The following is a 20,713-nucleotide window of genomic DNA, read 5'->3' on the forward strand; positions in this document are numbered from 1 at the left end:
GTAATAAGGCAGCACCCCCATAGTCAGACCCTGTAATAAGGCAGCACCCCCATAGTCAGACCCTGTAATAAGGCAGCCCCCATAGTCAGAGCCTGTAATAAGGCAGCCCCATAGTCAGACCCTGTAATAATGCAGCACCCCCATAGTCAGACCATGTAATAAGGCAGCCCCCATAGTCAGACCCTGTAATAAGGCAGTACCCCCATAGTCAGACCCTGTAATAAGGCAGCCCCCATAGTCACACCCTGTAATAAGCCAGTACCCCCATAGTCAGACCCTGTAATAAGGCAGTACCCCCATAGTCAGACCCTGTAATAAGGCAGCACCCCTATAGTCAGACCCTGTAATAAGGCAGCCCCATAGTCAGACCCTGTAATAAGGCAGTACCCCCATAGTCAGACCCTGTAATAAGGCAGTACCCCCATAGTCAGACCCTGTAATAAGGCAGTACCCCCATAGTCAGACCCTGTAATAAGGCAGCACCCCCATAGTCAGACGCTGTAATAAGGCAGCACCCCTATAGTCAGACCCTGTAATAATGCAGCCCCATAGTCAGACCCTGTAATAAGGCAGCCCCCATAGTCATACCCTGTAATAAGGCAGCACCCCCATAGTCAGACCCTGTAATAAGGCAGCACCCCTATAGTCAGACCCTGTAATAAGGCAGCCCCATAGTCAGACCCTGTAATAAGGCAGCACCCCCATAGTCAGACCCTGTAATAAGGCAGCCCCCATAGTCAGACCCTGTAATAAGGCAGCCCCCATAGTCAGACCCTGTAATAATGCAGCACCCCCATAGTCAGACCCTGTAATAAGGCAGCACCCCCATAGTCAGACCCTGTAATAAGGCAGCCCCATAGTCAGACCCTGTAATAAGGCAGCACCCCCATAGTCAGACCCTGTAATAAGGCAGCCCCATAGTCAGACCCTGTAATAAGGCAGCACCCCCATAGTCAGACCCTGTAATAAGGCAGCACCCCCATAGTCAGACCCTGTAATAAGGCAGCACCCCCATAGTCAGACCCTGTAATAAGGCAGCACCCCCATAGTCAGACCCTGTAATAAGGCAGCACCCCCATAGTCAGACCCTGTAATAAGGCAGCACCCCCATAGTCAGACCCTGTAATAAGGCAGCACCCCCATAGTCAGACCCTGTAATAAGGCAGCACCCCCATAGTCAGACCCTGTAATAAGGCAGCCCCCATAGTCAGACCCTGTAATAAGGCAGCCCCCATAGTCAGACCCTGTAATAAGGCAGCATCCCCATAGTCAGACCCTGTAATAAGGCAGCCCCCATAGTCAGACCCTGTAATAAGGCAGCATCCCCATAGTCAGACCCTGTAATAAGGCAGCACCCCTATAGTCAGACCCTGTAATAAGGCAGCACCCCCATAGTCAGACCCTGTAATAAGGCAGTACCCCCATAGTCAGACCCTGTAATAAGGCAGCACCCCCATAGTCAGACCCTGTAATAAGGCAGCCCCCATAGTCAGACCCTGTAATAAGGCAGCCCCCATAGTCATACCCTGTTATAAGGCAGTACCCCCATAGTCAGACCCTGTAATAAGGCAGCCCCCATAGTCATACCCTGTAATAAGCCAGTACCCCCATAGTCAGACCCTGTAATAAGGCAGTACCCCCATAGTCAGACCCTGTAATAAGGCAGCCCCCATAGTCATACCCTGTAATAAGGCAGCACCCCCATAGTCATACCCTGTAATAAGGCAGCACCCCCATAGTCAGACCCTGTAATAAGGCAGCCCCCATAGTCAGACCCTGTAATAAGGCAGCCCCATAGTCAGACCCTGTAATAAGGCAGCCCCATAGTCAGACCCTGTAATAAGGCAGCCCCCATAGTCAGACCCTGTAATAAGGCAGCACCCCTATAGTCAGACCCTGTAATAAGGCAGCCCCCATAGTCATACCCTGTAATAAGGAAGCACCCCTATAGTCAGACCCTGTAATAAGGCAGCCCCCATAGTCAGACCCTGTACTAAGGCAGCCCCATAGTCAGACCCTGTAATAAGGCAGCACCCCCATAGTCAGACCCTGTAATAAGGCAGCCCCATAGTCAGACCCTGTAATAAGGCAGCACCCCCATAGTCAGACCCTGTAATAAGGCAGCCCCATAGTCAGACCCTGTAATAAGGCAGCACCCCCATAGTCAGACCCTGTAATAAGGCAGCCCCATAGTCAGACCCTGTAATAAGGCAGCACCCCTATAGTCAGACCCTGTAATAAGGCAGCACCCCTATAGTCAGACCCTGTAATAAGGCAGCCCCCATAGTCAGACCCTGTATTAAGGCAGCCCCCATAGTCAGACCCTGTAATAAGGCAGCACCCCCATAGTCAGACCCTGTAATAAGGCAGCCCCCATAGTCAGACCCTGTAATAAGGCAGCCCCCATAGTCATACCCTGTTATAAGGCAGTACCCCCATAGTCAGACCCTGTAATAAGGCAGCCCCCATAGTCATACCCTGTAATAAGCCAGTACCCCCATAGTCAGACCCTGTAATAAGGCAGTACCCCCATAGTCAGACCCTGTAATAAGGCAGCCCCCATAGTCATACCCTGTAATAAGGCAGCACCCCCATAGTCATACCCTGTAATAAGGCAGCACCCCCATAGTCAGACCCTGTAATAAGGCAGCCCCCATAGTCAGACCCTGTAATAAGGCAGCCCCATAGTCAGACCCTGTAATAAGGCAGCCCCATAGTCAGACCCTGTAATAAGGCAGCCCCCATAGTCAGACCCTGTAATAAGGCAGCACCCCTATAGTCAGACCCTGTAATAAGGCAGCCCCCATAGTCATACCCTGTAATAAGGAAGCACCCCTATAGTCAGACCCTGTAATAAGGCAGCCCCCATAGTCAGACCCTGTACTAAGGCAGCCCCATAGTCAGACCCTGTAATAAGGCAGCACCCCCATAGTCAGACCCTGTAATAAGGCAGCCCCATAGTCAGACCCTGTAATAAGGCAGCACCCCCATAGTCAGACCCTGTAATAAGGCAGCCCCATAGTCAGACCCTGTAATAAGGCAGCACCCCCATAGTCAGACCCTGTAATAAGGCAGCCCCATAGTCAGACCCTGTAATAAGGCAGCCCCCATAGTCAGACCCTGTAATAAGGCAGCACCCCTATAGTCAGACCCTGTAATAAGGCAGCCCCCATAGTCAGACCCTGTATTAAGGCAGCCCCCATAGTCAGACCCTGTAATAAGGCAGCACCCCCATAGTCAGACCCTGTAATAAGGCAGCACCCCCATAGTCAGACCCTGTAATAAGGCAGCACCCCCATAGTCAGACCCTGTAATAAGGCAGCCCCCATAGTCATACCCTGTAATAAGGCAGCCCCATAGTCAGACCCTGTAATAAGGCAGCCCCCATAGTCAGACCCTGTAATAAGGCAGCCCCATAGTCAGACCCTGTAATAAGGCAGCACCCCCATAGTCAGACCCTGTAATAAGGCAGCCCCCATAGTCAGACCCTGTAATAATGCAGCACCCCCATAGTCAGACCCTGTAATAAGGCAGCACCCCCATAGTCAGACCCTGTAATAAGGCAGCACCCCCATAGTCAGACCCTGTAATAAGGCAGCCCCATAGTCAGACCCTGTAATAATGCAGCACCCCCATAGTCAGACCCTGTAATAAGGCAGCCCCCATAGTCAGACCCTGTAATAAGGCAGTACCCCCATAGTCAGACCCTGTAATAAGGCAGCCCCCATAGTCACACCCTGTAATAAGCCAGTACCCCCATAGTCAGACCCTGTAATAAGGCAGTACCCCCATAGTCAGACCCTGTAATAAGGCAGCACCCCTATAGTCAGACCCTGTAATAAGGCAGCCCCATAGTCAGACCCTGTAATAAGGCAGTACCCCCATAGTCAGACCCTGTAATAAGGCAGTACCCCCATAGTCAGACCCTGTAATAAGGCAGTACCCCCATAGTCAGACCCTGTAATAAGGCAGCACCCCCATAGTCAGACGCTGTAATAAGGCAGCCCCCATAGTCATACCCTGTAATAAGGCAGCACCCCCATAGTCAGACCCTGTAATAAGGCAGCATCCCTATAGTCAGACCCTGTAATAAGGCAGTACCCCCATAGTCAGACGCTGTAATAAGGCAGCCCCCATAGTCATACCCTGTAATAAGGCAGCAGCCCCATAGTCAGACCCTGTAATAAGGCAGCACCCCCATAGTCAGACCCTGTAATAAGGCAGCCCCCATAGTCAGACCCTGTAATAAGGCAGCCCCCATAGTCAGACCCTGTAATAAGGCAGCACCCCCATAGTCAGACCCTGTAATAAGGCAGCCCCCATAGTCAGACCCTGTAATAAGGCAGCCCCCATAGTCAGACCCTGTAATAAGGCAGCACCCCCATAGTCAGACCCTGTAATAAGGCAGCCCCCATAGTCAGACCCTGTAATAAGGCAGCACCCCCATAGTCAGACCCTGTAATAAGGCAGCCCCCATAGTCAGACCCTGTAATAAGGCAGCCCCCATAGTCAGACCCTGTAATAATGCAGCACCCCCATAGTCAGACCCTGTAATAAGGCAGCACCCCCATAGTCAGACCCTGTAATAAGGCAGCCCCCATAGTCAGACCCTGTAATAAGGCAGCACCCCCATAGTCAGACCCTGTAATAAGGCAGCACCCCCATAGTCAGACCCTGTAATAAGGCAGCCCCCATAGTCAGACCCTGTAATAATGCAGCACCCCCATAGTCAGACCCTGTAATAAGGCAGCCCCATAGTCAGACCCTGTAATAAGGCAGCACCCCCATAGTCAGACCCTGTAATAAGGCAGCACCCCCATAGTCAGACCCTGTAATAAGGCAGCACCCCCATAGTCAGACCCTGTAATAAGGCAGCCCCATAGTCAGACCCTGTAATAAGGCAGCACCCCCATAGTCAGACCCTGTAATAAGGCAGCACCCCCATAGTCAGACCCTGTAATAAGGCAGCACCCCCATAGTCAGACCCTGTAATAAGGCAGCCCCCATAGTCAGACCCTGTAATAAGGCAGCCCCCATAGTCAGACCCTGTAATAAGGCAGCACCCCCGGGTGGTGGTGTTGAATAAAGTGGGATTGGCATACAGTTGTACTGTGCCGCGGGATCCTTTGGTATGTGTTTTGGGCTATGTGGAGGAGGTAATAACTGATAAGTTGTATAAAACGGTTATAGCTAGACTGCTATTTATTGCGCGAAAGTTGATCGCCAAATTCTGGATTAGGGAAGAGCCACCAACAAGGAGAGACTTTATGAAGCAAGTTGACCATATCATTGCTTTGGAGAAGAGTATCTACGTTAGGAGGAACAAGATGGACCTCTTTGACAGGTTGTGGAGCCCGTGGCTTGAATCAATGTGATCTGAAGACCTTTTGCCCCAATGGAAATATTTTTTGACAAGTCATCTTCCTCTTCTTGTACTTTTGTATGTGATAGTTTAGTGGGGGACGACTCTTGACAGGTCTCTAGAGGGTGGGGGGAAGGGGGGGGGAGTTTGGTTTGGGACTAAATAAGTTTTCTAACAAAAAAGTATTGTGTATTTGTATATTGCTGACAACAAACTATTTCTTTTATTGTTTATGTACAATTTTGATGGTTTAATAAAAATATCTGATTAAAAAAAAAAAATAAGGCAGCACCCCCATAGTCAGACCCTGTAATAAGGCAGGGAAGGTAGTTTAGAGTGTGGAAAACCACCCAATTGTTCATTGCATTAATCAAGATGGTATTGAATCGGAGAAACAGTAAGGCTATGTGCACACGTTGTGGATTGGGGTGCAGAATTTTCTGCACAAAATCCGCATCTCCTGGCAGAAACCGCAGGTGCAGACTTGCCGCGGATTTTATGCGGAATTGATGCGGATTTTGTGTGGATTTTCTGCGGTTTTTACACTGCGGATTTCTATAATGGAAGGGTGCAGAAACGCTGCAGATCTGCACAAAAGAAGTGACATGCACTTCTTTTAAATCCGCAGCGTTTCCGCGCTGATTTTTCTGCACCATCTGCACAGCTTTTTTTTCCCCATTGATTTACATTGTACTGTAAATCACAGTGCGGATCTGCAGCGTTTCTGACCGGAAAAATCCGCTGCGGATCCGCACTAAATCCGCATCGTGTGCACACAGCCTAAGGGCTTTTACAGTTCTCTTGGAAAGAAGAGGGAGGATTCTTAAAGGGAACCTGTCACCCCGTTTTTTCAGATTGAGCTATAAGTACTGTTAAATAGGGCCTGCGCTGTGCGTTACTATAGTGTATGTAGTGTACCCTGATTCCCCATGTATGCTGAGAAATACATTACCAAAGTCGCCGTTTTCGCCTGTCAATCAGGCTGGTCTGGTCAGGTGGGCGTGTTCACAGCGCTCTTTTCTTCTCCAGCTTTCCGTTGGTGGCGTAGTGGTGTGCGCATGTCCAAGGTCCGAATTCCCTGCGCCCACGTGAAGACACAGCGCGCGATCTGCGCTGTTATCCCTTGCATCGGTGGGGGCGGCCATCTTCCTGGGGCCGCGCGTGCGCAGATGGAGTGCTCTGCTGCACGGGGCTTCAGGAAAATGGCCGCGGGATGCCGCGCGTGCGCATTAGAGATCGCGGCGGCCATTTTTACAGTTTGCATCTCGGCTTAACAGTACTTATAGCTCAATCTGAAAAAACGGGGTGACAGGTTCCCTTTAAGATGTTAAGTGAATTTGACAAGAGTGTGTGAGTGACTGATTATAGGCAATGAAGGAGACATAAACCCAAGATAACAGTGTGTCACCTAGAAGAAAGGAGCAAGAAACTATGACAGGTGGATGATGAGAGGCTGATGAGTATAAGAAACATATCCTAGGGTAATAAGATTAATAGTGTTTTGCCTTTTAGTATTTAGTGTGTCCCAACACCAACTTTTGTATTTAATGATGGCTGACTACTGGCACTGTATTTATAAGGTTACTGTATTGTATGGTGTAGTCTGCTATGCTACTCTATACAGTTAATTAAAAAGTTATGTTGATGCCAATTAATAAAAATGCCCGCATTTGGCATGCATCCAGCGTTGAGGTCTGATCATCCGCTTCCTCCTCTGCGAGGCGCAAAGCAAACCGCCGTGTAAACCTGGCGCAATCCATGGCGTAGGCACCTGTGGATCTAGTGCCCGGTTCCAGGCGGCAGGGCATACTTCCCTCTGGTTTGGAGACTTGTACTCAACGATCGGGTGCTCTCCAGTCTTCCTAGGTGTTGTCAGAGTGCTCATCATGGGCCACCTTTTCACGAGTAACGACTGCCCTTATGATATTTTACATATGTACTTATAGTCTTATTTTCTCCCGAATATTATATCATTAACCTCCACGCCGGTCTACTTTCTTCTATTAGGACTGCTGGAGCGCAGCATAATAAGCTCTGGAATGGAGCCTTGGCCATCGTCATCCTCGTATTGTACACTGTCGCACTTGGCGCCCTCGCCTTATTAATATGGCTCTATACACATCCTGAACATTGCCTTCTCAATAAAATTCTGCTTGGTGTGAACGGTGGTCTGTGCTTTCTGTTGGCCATCGTTTCCATACTGCCCTGCGTAATAAGAAGTAAGTATGTGTATGTGTAGTGGGCTCATGTCGTGGGTCATATATGTGCGTGATATGAACTATGTGCTGTGTCTGATACACCTTTTTTTTTTCCACCTCGCAGTTTTTTAGGTTTTGCTCACATTTCATTAGGGCTTTACATATAGCTCCTACATCAGAGTATGGGAACTCCATGGTCACTTCTGCTTTGGCCATCAACTTTTCTCTGTGTAATGACCTTTTTACATGACTCCTGTGTTACAGCATGACGACATGTATTTGGGGCATAAAAATCATTTTTGCAATTCGGTTTTATAAAATTTTGCACCATTTTTGTTTTTAAAAACTTTTTGATTACCTTAACATTTGATGTGGTCTTTAGTAATAAATCATCTGAGAGGGGCTTAAAAAAAAACAAAAAAACAAATAAGAGTTGCAGAATTCCCATCAGACTGTCATGGCGGGCAGACTAACAGGTTCTCAACCGCTGTAACTACTTCCAGATCGCCCATAGTCTTAAAGGGAACCTGTTGCCAGGTTTTTGCTACCCTATCTGAGGGCAGCATGATGTAGGGGCAGAGACCCCCAGGATTCCAACAATATATCACTTATTAGGCTGCTTGCTATCATTTTGATAAAATCATTGTTTTGTCTGCTACAGGTCTAGCAGTTCTCTAAATGCTGAGCTCTTTATAACCCCGCCCACACCTCTGATTGGTTGCTTTCTGACTATACACAGTGTTCCCTTAAAGCTGCCTATCTGTGGTGAGGGCGGGGTTATACAGAGCTCATGAATATGCAGGACTACATGGCAGCAGGATTACTAGTCCCCAAATGAGCTCCTGCTGGTAAAACACTGATATTTTTTTTTTTTTTAAGTCAAAACTACAGCAAGCAGCCCATTATGTGACACATCGCTATAATCATGGTCTTTGTCTCTACATTATGCTACTCTCAGATTAAGTGGCAAAAACCTGCTGACAGATTCCCCTTCGGATGGTCACCATAATACTCTGCAATGATGTTCTAAAACATCATTACAGGGTAATCAGCAGCACTCGCCATAGAGTGTGATTGCTGTGTATACAGTATAGAATTTTCGGACAGTATTTCCTCACCAAGACCCAGTGATCAAGTCATGGTAGGGTCTAGAGAAGGAACCGGAGCTGCTGGGTCATAACAAGCCCAGATCAGCTTTATTACACAGGCAGAAAGTTTCATTTTCCCTGTAACCGGCAATAATATGCAATCCTCAGTTAAGGTACCGTCACACTGAACGATATCGCTAGTGATCCGTGACGTTGCAGCGTCCTGGCTAGGGATATCGTTGAGTTTGACAGGCAGCAGCGATCAGGATCCTGCTGTGCCATCGTTGGTCGGAGCAGAAAGTCCAGAACTTTATTTCGTCGCTGGACCTCCTGCAGACATCGCTGAATCGGCGTGTGTGACGCCGATTCAGCGATGTCTTCACTGGTAACCAGGGTAAACATCGGGTTACTAAGCGCAGGGCCGCGCTTAGTAACCCGATGTTTACCCTGGTTACCAGCGTAAACTTAAAAAAAAAAAAAACTACATACTTACCTTCCGCTGTCTGTCCCTGGCGCTGTGCTTCTCTGCACTGTGAGCGCTGGCCAGCCGGAAAGCAGAGCACAGCGGTGACGTCACAGCGCCGGGGGACAGACACCGGAAGGTATGTAGTGTTTTTTTTTTACGTTTACGCTGGTAACCAGGGTAAACATCGGGTTACTAAGCGCGGCCCTGCGCTTAGTAACCCGATGTTTACCCTGGTTACCAGGGGACCGGCATCGTTGGTCGCTGGAGAGCTGTCTGTGTAACAGCTCTCCAGCGACCACACGGCGACGCTGCAGCGATTGGGATCGTTGTCTGGATCGCTGCAGCGTCGCTTAATGTGACGGTACCTTTACTGTGGAAATCGGATAGAAGAAAAAGTATTTAAATGTTGAAATGCCCCCTGATGGCCACTGGCAGCCCAAATCACCATTACTAGCTCAGTCAGAAGACCAAACAAAACCAAGAACGCTTGTCCAATATATAAAAATAATTATTGCGGAAAGGGGAACAAAAATTCTAACGTATTTTAGTGGTCCTTTTTATGGCTTTCAAAAACTATTTAAAAAGAAAAGAAGTGTAAAATGGGCACATATTTCCTTTTTTCCCCCAACATTACCTGTATCCCCAAATAAGACGTTATGAAAGTAACAAAAATTGGGTCTCGGAGAGTACGAAAAAAAAATCTAAAAATTAGTTGAATATCCGATGGAGAAAAATGTAAGAGATTTTAAAACCACGTCTATGAAACAAGCAGAAAATGTGCCCTCAAGAATGGGGGGACGGAATGGCGTAGTCTTGATCTGGTTAACTCTGACGGCGTATGCTATACAGTGACATATTGGGGATACGTACAGGACATGTCTAGACATAGCTGTATAGAGGCATTTGTTATGAGGGGCTCCGGGACTGACCCCTTTGGGTGTGTTGTGGTTGGCTCAGCCAAGCTGCAGAATCTCGTCTATGTCTGATCCATGTAAGACCTGAACTGGTGCAGAACTTTCTCAGTATGTGGCCGTGAGACGCATCAGTTCTTTGTAAAATAGTCTTCCACATTCTCCAGATGTTATGGAGTCACGCTTAGTAACTTGCTGTGGGCATTTTCCTGTCAGGTTTCCCTTATATAAAGCATTCTGTACGGCGTCAGACGCTGCATTAGTGATTTTTCTCTCCTTTTCTTGATCTCAGATCAGCCCCAGTCTGGATTGCTGCAGTCCGGAGTCATCAGCTGCTATGTCATGTATCTGACCTTTTCGTCTTTTTCTAACAAGCCACCAGAATACAGTAAGTGGTATCATCGTAGATCACCTAAATATGAGAGACGTACCTGGACCGCCCCTGCAGGCCTTAATACATTAGTCTTGTGCAATGCAAAAGCTTAAAGACGGGAAATGAAAGGATGCCATGTTTGTTACTACATATATTCTAGATTGCTGAAGTTAGAGGAGCTGATTACTTGTGTACAATCATACACATCATCCAGTGTCCATAGATATCTACATGTGCTTCATTTGGATGAGCAGATATAACCCTTCGCCTGATTTAGGCCTAGGCCGCCTAGTTCCAGTGAAGAGAAATCTTAGTGCTTCAGCTACCAGGACATAATGGACAATTGTAGCTTCCTACTTTGGGAACAGTTTGGGGAAGACCCTTTTCTGTTCCCCATAACTATGCGTAGACCACAAAGCAAGGTCCATACAGACATGGTTTTGGGAGCTCAGTGTGGAAGAACATGGCCGGTAGCTCAGAGCCGGACCTCAACCCCATCCAACACCTCTGGGATGAACTAGAACAGAGATTGTGATCTCGGCCATCTCATCCTACATCAGTGTCTGACCTCACAAATGTTCTGGGTGAATGGGCAAATATTCCCACAAGACACCTCCAAAATTTGAGGAAACCTTCCCAGAAGAGCGGGAGTCGTTATAGATGCCGAGGGGGGAAAGATTCAGTAACAATACCTGTGGATGTAGAATGGTGGGGCTTGGAAGCTCCTGTAGGTGTAACATGTAGGGTCTCAATACTTATGTCCATGTCTATGTGTATATATGGTTTTATGATGGTTTTCCATATTATTGTTTGCTGTGCCAGACCGCTGCAGTGACAACCTGGATGGGCCTGGGAGGAGCAATAGGATCTCACTCATGATGGAGCATTTCTGTGCATCACAGTTGTACTTGAGAGAGCCCAGATATGGCCAAAACGTCGCCTTGTCTTCTTGCTGTGCCCCGTTTTTAAATTATGGAATAAAGATCTATCTTTTTATAAGGATTTGCTTTTTGGTGCCTCGGTTTCCTAGGACTGCTGTTTCTAATCCTGACATATTGTTACAGTAATCTTTTAATGTATTAAAGGGAATCTATCAGCAGGTTTTTGATATTTAATCTGAGAGCAGTAGAATGTGGGGCAAATACCCTGATTCCAGGGATGTCACTTGCTCAGCAGCTCGCTGTAGTTACAGTACAATCATTGTTTTATCAGTAGGAGATTATCAATGCAGGACTAGGTGACATGTGCCAGGCAGTCCAGCTAATCTGTGTAACCCCGCTCCCACCACTGATTGGCAGCTTACTGACAATGTGCAGTATTCACAGGAAGCAGCCAATCAGGTGTGTGGGCCGGGCTATACAGAGCTCAGTATTCATAGTACTGCTATATGTACAGCAGATAAAACAGGGATTCTGTCAAAATTGCAGCTAGTAGCCCAGTAAGTGACACACATCGTTGGAATCAGGGTCTCTGCCCCTACATCATGCTGCTCTTAGATTCCATAGTGAAACTTGCTGACAGATTCCCTTTAACACGGCTCTTTGTGCTTTTCATTACATCTGCCTTTTAATCTTATCAGTTCTGTTTTGTCTGTTCTGTCTAGCTCTGGATGATACTGGAAAGAACATCACGGTCTGTGTGCCCAGCTTCACTAATGGAATAAGCCCAGATGAGCGTTGGGTGTCCTTGCTGGGCGCCGTCATTCTTCTCGGCTGCATATTATACTCTTGGTAAGTGAGGTTTTTCCACTGGTATAATGGAAGTAAAGATATGCGCGAAAACTCTAAGTCTCAAGGTCGGTGACATCCAAACCTCCAATAACCGCATTTTCTAACATGCAGAACCATTGCAACTTTTCTCTACAGATCCCAGTGAAATTAAAAGGGACGAGCCTACAATTTAAAGAGATTGTTTCAACTACTGAAATGATGAATATTGAAAAGTACTCTGCATTTTACGCCTTATTAAGTCTACCAGAATGGGTGGATATTAATTTCTGTAGTTTACAGCGTCTTAGGCTAGGTTCAGATTGCATTAGGGCAATCCGTTTAGCGCTAAGCGCTAGCAGATTGCACTAACGCAATGTCTTTTTAGGGGTCGCGTTAAACGTCCCCACTAGCGCAGATCCCCGATCTGCGAGAGCGGGGAACGGACCTCGGGCGCAAGCAGCGTCCGAGGCGCGCCACAAAAGAACGGCACATCGCTAGCGCGTGCCGAAAATGGCACGCGCTAGCAATGCGCTTTAACATTGCTGGCAATGGGAGCGCTAACGGACGCGTTGCATGGTGTTAATTTCGCCGTGCAACGCTGTCCGTTAGCGCTCACACTAAAACGAAATGAGAACCTAGCCTTACCGGCCACCCTTTTAGTCTACCATCAGTAGTTAGTTTCCTAGATAAGTTGCACACAATTGCTAGTTCTTTGCTATAGAGCTTGTAAGTGCTGCTTGGCTGCACCGCTGTGCTCCTCTGATGTTACACAGGCAAAGCTGCCCCTGCTTGCAGAAGATGGAAGAAGAGAATGGCCCATTAATATTATCCAATGGTCAACACAATTTCTATAAATGAGCCCTAGTTTTCATACCACAGTTCGTATGGCGTGTTCAGACCTGCAGGTTTGTTGCATTAGTTTTGGCAATACACAATCCTTTTTAGTCACCCGATCGGGGGTTATTTTGGCGGCAAGCACATGGATATTTGCAAGCCCCGTTCCAGTGAATGAGAAACTTATAGAAATTCCAACAAATCTGCCCCGAGAGACTCTCTCCATATTGTCACCGGCGTTCATTGTGCGTGTATCCTGCAGAATGACGTGTCTGTGTCCTCAGCATAAAACATGTTTGTCTTCTTGCAGTCTCACATCGACAACACGATCGAGCTGTGACGCCCTCATGGGAAGATACGGACCCCCCGAAGAAGAAGTAAGCAAACATCTGCTTTCATTCCCACAGTTATTCCCCCAAGTTTCCAGCAATTAGCTGCTCAGAAATGTCTTTACCATCTGAGTCACTCATGAGTCAAACATCTTTTTTTACATTCATTTTCAACACTGTAAGTTTATTATTTTTAATACAATGTAGATATTTTCCCCCAATACATAAATGTTATGCAGAATAGGAGGCGGCGGGCGTAATGAGGGCAAGTATGCAGCTGTTATATATAGTATTATTATATGATCATCCAGACATATTTAGTATACATCTTATGTTTTATCAGTATGAACCTTCGACCAATTTAACCCTTAAACTCTGATCTCTGTTGTCCATTTGTCCGTTTTCCATATTTTTGGGTGTCGCTTAGAGATGAATGAAGAAACTCGCATGACCCGGCTATGAAATAGTGACCTGGCGCTGGACAAGATCCCTGTGAACCACCTCCTGCTAAATTCATTAACCAGCTGGGTACGACTACGTGTGTGCGTCATGCCGAAGCGATGACGTTGCACCAGGCCAGCTTATTAAGGGAGGCGCTGGGAATGGCGGCAGGTAGGAGGAGGTTCCCAGGGATACCCTCCTTCCGCTACAGAATACAGACCTGCCCGTTAGACTAGGGTACGATTTGCTCATCACTAGTGGCTATTTGTACTATAATTTCAATTATTTGCTCCAACTGGAAAAGTGACATGAATTTGGCTTTGTGGATCTGTAGCCGTTGTTGGTTAGACTCTTGTGCCATGTGGTTTGTTAATGGGATTCGGTCGGTAGGATCAATCCTCCTAAGCAGTCTATACGGGCGGCCATGTAGGTCACAGAATGTTGAATAAACTTGATATCTGTGATCTTATATCTTATTCCAGAGAAATCCATGTGTTTCTTATGTGTGAATGAGCTGTTAAGATCTATGGGCCGGACATAGATCTCAGTGAGAATCTGTCTTCAGATAATATTTTCAACGAAAGGGGGAGTTACCAGTGTGAGACATGTAGATCTGGAGAGCAGCCTGTCAGTCATTACATGTCTCACACTGGTAACACCTCCTTTCCTTTAATATGCGCTCATACTGGAAGCCGATTGTCAGGAAGATCTCTGTCCGGCCCATAGATCTTAACAGCTCATTTTCATATTAAGAAAAAAGCGGATTTCTCTGGAATAAGGCATCGAAGTTACGTTTTGATCATTTTATGTGTGGGTACAGAGACCTCCGCTGACCACTAAAACTGCGGGTCAGAAGAGCGAAGTCAGACAGTGCTCTCCTCCGAGACTGAAGATGGGCTTAATTAAAAGGTCTTTGAACCCCTCTTCAGTTAATAAGTTCAGCGCCTGCCCCTTGGTTTTAACAATCATGGGGGTCTCAGCACCCGAATCCCCATCAATCAAAACATTTAGCGAGAAAAGTTTTTTGTGAAAGTGCAGTTGCTCTATCAAACGTATTTGTCTGTGAGAAATAGGAGTTAGGAGTTGGTGTCCTTGCTGTAAGCTGCTTCCAGCTGAAGGTTTTCTATTATGGTTTTTTTTTTACTACCGTGATCAAAGCTTGCAATAATCTTCCTGTTTCTGCAGCTGTGTCTGTCTCTTTTTTGCTCTCATCGGATTTGGTTGCTGCAGTTATCGCAGATGTATGTAATCCATGGGTTTTCTAGAGATATATTGAGTGCTTTTATTAAATTATTAAATTGTTGGTTGTTGTAGTTAAAGAGGATCTGCCATCAGGTTTTTATTATCACAGATGAGAAACCCATGATATAGGGGCAGAGGCTCTGATTCCAGCAATATATCCCTTCCTGGGTTGCTTGCTGCAGTTTTGGTAAAGTCATAATTTTTTTTCTACTAGTTTTCTCTGTATAACCCCGCCCCCACCACTGATTGGTAGCTGTCTGTGTACATAGGAAAAAAGCTGCCAATCATTGGTTGTGGTCATACAGAGCTTGTGAATACAGAGGACTACGTGGCATATGGCAACTAGTCCTCTAATTTTTTCAAAACTACAGGAAGCAGCCCAGTAAGTGAAACATCGCTGGAATCAGGATCTCTGTCTTTACATTTTGCTGCTTTCAGGTTAGAAGGCAAAAAATAGGATGTCTGATTCCCTTTAATTTGTCGCTTCAATTTATTATCCTGGAAAATCCAGTAATTCCACAGGGCTAGTCACACATTCATTTTATCATGGACCTGTTTGGTCCTTCTGGTCCATTTTTACAGATGATATGGCAGATCTTATTCATATCTATGAGATTGCCAAAAATGCTGATGCCCCTAGAAGCCATACGTATACTCGCCCGCTTTCCCAGATCTATTTATTGCAAATACAAATGTAGCCTTAGGGACTGTCAGCACGGGCATCATAGACTTACATGGCAGAGTCTGATCAGCGAACAGGATCAGCATAGGGCATGCCCGGAATTTAATAGCAATAGATTGGATTTACATTACATTCTATAGCTCCATACAATAGAAATCGCATGGATGAGAAATTAAATCGTATGAATAGGCCTTTGCTGTTTCAGACTGGACCGGATCACATTTTAAATATATGAACTTAAATTAATTCGGCGACATAAAATGTTCATAAAATGGTTGTGATTGGTACACGCTGTGGTCACAAATACCCGTGACAGTGGCGCTTTATAGAAATGCATAGGGTCGCATGTACTTGACATATTAAGGCTTTCCCTGCCTCCTTCATGGGTTAGGTCCGGCCCAGAATACATTTCCTTCTCTATTTTGTGGACATGATTTCTTTGTTCTGAACATCTGTTTCCTGTACGTCTTTCTAGTTCTGATTTCCGTAATTCCAGAGCGCTCCTCGCAGCGCTCCTTACTGCCTGTTTGCTATATACCCAGTCTCCAGGCTGTATTCTCTGATAGTGTAACCCGCTCCCCGCTATTACTACAACTACTGATGGGTGAACGTTCATTAGAAAACTACTGTATATCACTGTTCTATAGTAAGCCAGATACTGAAAGCATCGTCAGCTGCGGAAAGAATCGGCACCACCAAATGCCACACATGGGATCAACCTAACGCATTCTTAGTAATGGTATGGTTAGAAAAAGATGCAGGCTAAATAAGGGATCTCCAATATATACAAATATGATTTATTGAAATATTCAAAAAAAAAAAAAAACATAAAAAATTAAAAACCAAAAGATGGTAATGGATACACAACAAGACATGCCCACAATATGGCAATGACTAACCTCCTGCAACAGCTATTATGGTGAAAAACTGCGGGACCCTAATGCTAATCAAGATCGCAGTCCCCAATAAAATATTGGTATTGCATACCCAGGCACGGAATACATAATAGGAAAAAAATTATTCTAATGTCTTTGTGTGACCAAAGTACAGGCAAAATGCCAGCACATAATGGATAAAGTTTGATCTCCCGGATGCCTTCTTCTGACCAGAATATAGAAGAAACACAAATACTGGCAAATATGCCCAGCACCAAGCACAAAAGTCCAAAATGTGATGCAAAAAAGCTAATATGGTTACATGAAAAAGGACATTAGATGGAATCATGAAAAGGTACGTAGGACTGAAAACAAGCTATTAACCCAGACCGTGACCAGATCAATTGGAATAAGGATGATGCACAAAAGGCATCTGATGAAAGCGACCAGAGTCAAACCTGAATGTGCCAGGATGAGGAGAATATGGATGGGGCCACATCGGCGGACAATATTGTGGAGGACGGGCAAACCATACGAGTATCGGCCCAGACGTGTGTGGCTTCTTCAGGGGAGGTGTGTAGGCGCCATAGTGGATCCGTGATCTGCGTCCTTGGCAATCCTTATTTCCAGTTGGGCACAATCCCAACCTCACTCACAGAAGACTAGTTTTGTATGAGCCACTTAACCAGTCAATTTCTTTTAGTAAAGATTTGGACCCCAATTTTGTGGCGCAACAAAGGTCCTGATGTGTGAATGAGGCCTTAGATATATATCGTGATATTACAGGATTTCAGATTTCTATGCCACACTGTTATACATTTCTATTACCTTGAATTTTTTTTTTTTTTTGTTGGGAGGGGGGAGTACAGACTGTCAAAAAACAATCTTGCCATGTTCCATTCCATGCTCTACACAGGAACCTTCATGGAGATGCAATGAGTATATCTCCATGAGGCAGCACACCCAAAATGCAGCGCTATAGCACAGAGCAGCAGGCACCGCCATGTGCCCCGGATGGGAAGAAAACCTTTCAAAGAGATGTCTCTGGTCTTACAGTGGAAGTATATTTAGAAAGATTTTAAGAAATGAGGCCATGTGAGATTTCCACCAAATGGCAGAGATCTAACCCTCCAAACGAGGATGGCGCTCCTAAGGGGTTGGCTCACTTTTGTTAATGAGTAAAATGGCAAAGTGCTAGTTAAAAGGAGCAACTTTGCAATTTATCTCTTCAACTTGGCCAGTTTCAGTGCCCCTGCACCCTCCCGATGCTCCGAAGCTGTCTCAGATTGCACCTTTGGAGAACCTTTGGAGAAAGTTCAGATTGAGACTAACCAAGCTGGTGGTCCGAATTCTCAATCATCAGGAAGCTGGGAGGCAGGGGAGCTGTGCGCTCCCGAAGAATGAAGATCAGAAAATCCAACTAAGGCAAATTTCTGTCTATTGGCCACTATGATACAGGAAAGATATATATCTTGGTACCGTGTTAGCCAGTAGATAGAAAAATATTTAGAATTGAGAGTCCTCAGTGGTTGATACCTTTTAATGGCCATTAATTAGTTAGCCATTAAAAGGTATCAACCACTGAGGACTCTCAATTCTAAATATTTTTCTATTGGCCACTAAAGAGTCTCCTTTCAAATTTTTGTCCAACGCATAAAAAAGTACAAATAAAATGTAAACAATCTAAAAGGATTATGTTGTCTAGAATAACATGTCTGATGTTCAACTGTTGCCCCCTTTACATGGAGACAACCAAGGAGCAGTTTGTCATAGATTTCATTCTGTATGAAAAGCACTTTTGGTAAGTTCGAGGGAGCTGCAAGTAGTATACATATATAACATGGGAAGGGTGTGATATTGGCCATTGATACCATTTAATGACTTTTTTCCGTATCACCTCAATAGATAATGACTTGTACATGACTCTGTCATCTTACAACAAAACGAGTAATCACAATTAATGACAGGTTACAACATCCAGCATGTAAGAGGACACTCTGTGGAAGGCAACGTACAAGATGCCTCGAGATGTAGCGTGGACGCAGACAAGCTCATCTTCTACATTTGTGTGTCTGCAGGTGGCGCGTTGCTGTTTTTGCTGCGGAAACGGTCATGACGGTAAAAACTCTTTATTGTTTGTCTTTAGTATAAACGCACGTGTTTAGGTATATTGCTCTATTCCAATCCTTCAGGGGCTCCATAAAAGCGCTCACCATTGTGCCGATAAAATTATTTGTTTTTAACTTTCTAGTAACTTTTTTTTTTACGCACTGATCAGACCAAGAGGAAAGAGTTGAAGCAAAGGGGGGACAGATGGTGGCGTACGATGAGGAGTTGAAGACCACGTACAGCTACGCCGGCTTCCACTTTATCTTCTTTCTTGGTACTTTGTACATGATGATGACAATCACCAACTGGTTCCAGTGAGTAGCGGGACGTTCTCCCCAGCTTGTCAGCCGTTCACTTCTCATGACCTGATCATTCTTGATACCATCTTCCCAGGCTTCTCTCTACTGATGTTTTGACCCAAAGTTTTCTCTTTTTCTCAACAGTTACGACTACGCTGACATAGAAAAGTTATTTGTCGGGAGCTGGTCCCCATTCTGGATCAAGATGGGGTCCTGCTGGGTGTGTGTGGCGGTCTACCTCTGGACTTTACTGGCCCCCGTGTGCTGCTCAAGAGGAGGATACGTGGTCTAAATATCTGATCTGACAGCGTGACTTATCTGTTACATGCCCTTAGTCCAGATGTGGCAGAACATCCGTTTGTTTTTTACATTTTCGTTTCTGATTTTTACTCTTTCCCTAAAGCATATTGTGCCGGACATAAAGGATTTTTTTTTTTTTTTAAGAAAAGTGTTCTTCTAGCGTGTGCAGGAACATGTAGACCGGTCCTCGTTCTGTTGTGAGAGTCACAATGCGTTTGTCGTTTATGTCTTCAGAACAATCTTACAATTTTTGTTGTTAACTACATTCTTTTTTTACTCTTAAAACATGTTTTTTAATCTTTGTAAACAGGGCTGTATTTAGATGTACTACGACACTAACTCAAAAAAGCAAGCAATGTTCCGCCCTAGTGTGTCAAGCAGAGCAAAGCAATGGTAATGGCTTGGGGCGGTGATGTGGAGTTTTTGTTTGCTCTTCAATTAGGGATGTTTAATAGATGCAGATTTTGTTACACTAGAACTTATATTTATTTAGCTTCAGACGTCTTCCTCAGAACGTGCCCTCTTGCCTTGACTTATTTGAAGTCACCCTGAAAATGCTGATCAATTCACGAGCATGGTGTTACCGAGCAGATTGATCTTTAGGTTGAGAATCTGGAGATTCAATTCAATCTTAAAATTAATTGATTGATTTTTTTGCTTTTTTTTATTTTTTTAGGAGTCCAGTGGGAGGTCTTAGAAGTTCATCAATGAATAGGACCTCCCACTGGACTACTAAGCTTAAAAAGTGCACATATTGAACTGACTAAGGGACAAATTTCACTTTTCCTACACAACCCTATATCAATCAGTTGGCTCAGCCTGCCCGATGATCTGCTGCCTGCAGATTGGACTTTGTGTTTGCTGTGACCGTTTCCCTTTAAGGCTTCCTTCCCACAATGAGATTTTTTGTGAGTTTTTGATGTTGGAAATTTTTTTCACCCATTAAATAAAATGAGTTACATGCATTTTTTTCAAAAGTTCGCAGCGTAAAAAAACTCAACAAGAACTCATCGGGGGAATGTAGGCAAACTATAACACACGTGTAAGTAACTTTTTATATTTCTCTGTACTTTTGTCTGATATAACATGTTCACTTGAATGAAGCATTATGCATTTAGTTTGACTGTAGACCTAATTGACAACAGTAAGATAGTAGGGGAAGATGGTGGACACCGTGACGCCATACAGCCCCAGTGCCTCCTGTCTTGGCGACAACAGTCAGGAAAATCCACCTTATACACAATGTTTCCCCCCAGCGTTGGGGTGCGTCAGTTCCCATAGATAGCAGATTGGTGGCAGGTCTGAAAGACCTCTATAGAATGTCTATGTGCAGCGTAATTGGGCGTAGTGCACAACAACAGTCTTTATGGAGTAGAAGATGCACACACAACATTTCCTGAATTTGCCATACTTCGCGACAGAAATGCTACTCCAGTCGCGGACTGTAGTAGCACTTCTGCCATGCAAAACGCCGGCACTTTTGATGAATCGGATT

At 45.4% G+C, this 20,713-nt stretch overlaps 1 protein-coding gene across 1 annotated transcript in view; it reads left to right on the forward strand.

Moving 5' to 3' along the window:
* SERINC5 (serine incorporator 5) overlaps positions 1-20,191 on the forward strand; it is a 72,337-nt gene extending 52,146 nt beyond the window's left edge. Inside the window, exons 6-12 of the mRNA XM_069749773.1 lie at positions 7,370-7,581; positions 10,318-10,413; positions 12,002-12,128; positions 13,252-13,318; positions 18,589-18,628; positions 18,789-18,933; positions 19,063-20,191. Of these exons, the coding sequence (XP_069605874.1) occupies positions 7,370-7,581; positions 10,318-10,413; positions 12,002-12,128; positions 13,252-13,318; positions 18,589-18,628; positions 18,789-18,933; positions 19,063-19,210 (835 nt within the window). The 3' untranslated portion in view covers positions 19,211-20,191. The remainder of the gene's footprint in view (positions 1-7,369; positions 7,582-10,317; positions 10,414-12,001; positions 12,129-13,251; positions 13,319-18,588; positions 18,629-18,788; positions 18,934-19,062) is intronic.
* The last annotated feature ends 522 nt before the right edge of the window (positions 20,192-20,713 follow it).

This window comes from Ranitomeya imitator, chromosome 1 (genome assembly GCF_032444005.1).
Source record: "Ranitomeya imitator isolate aRanImi1 chromosome 1, aRanImi1.pri, whole genome shotgun sequence".
In the NCBI taxonomy this organism is placed as follows: domain Eukaryota; kingdom Metazoa; phylum Chordata; class Amphibia; order Anura; family Dendrobatidae; genus Ranitomeya; species Ranitomeya imitator.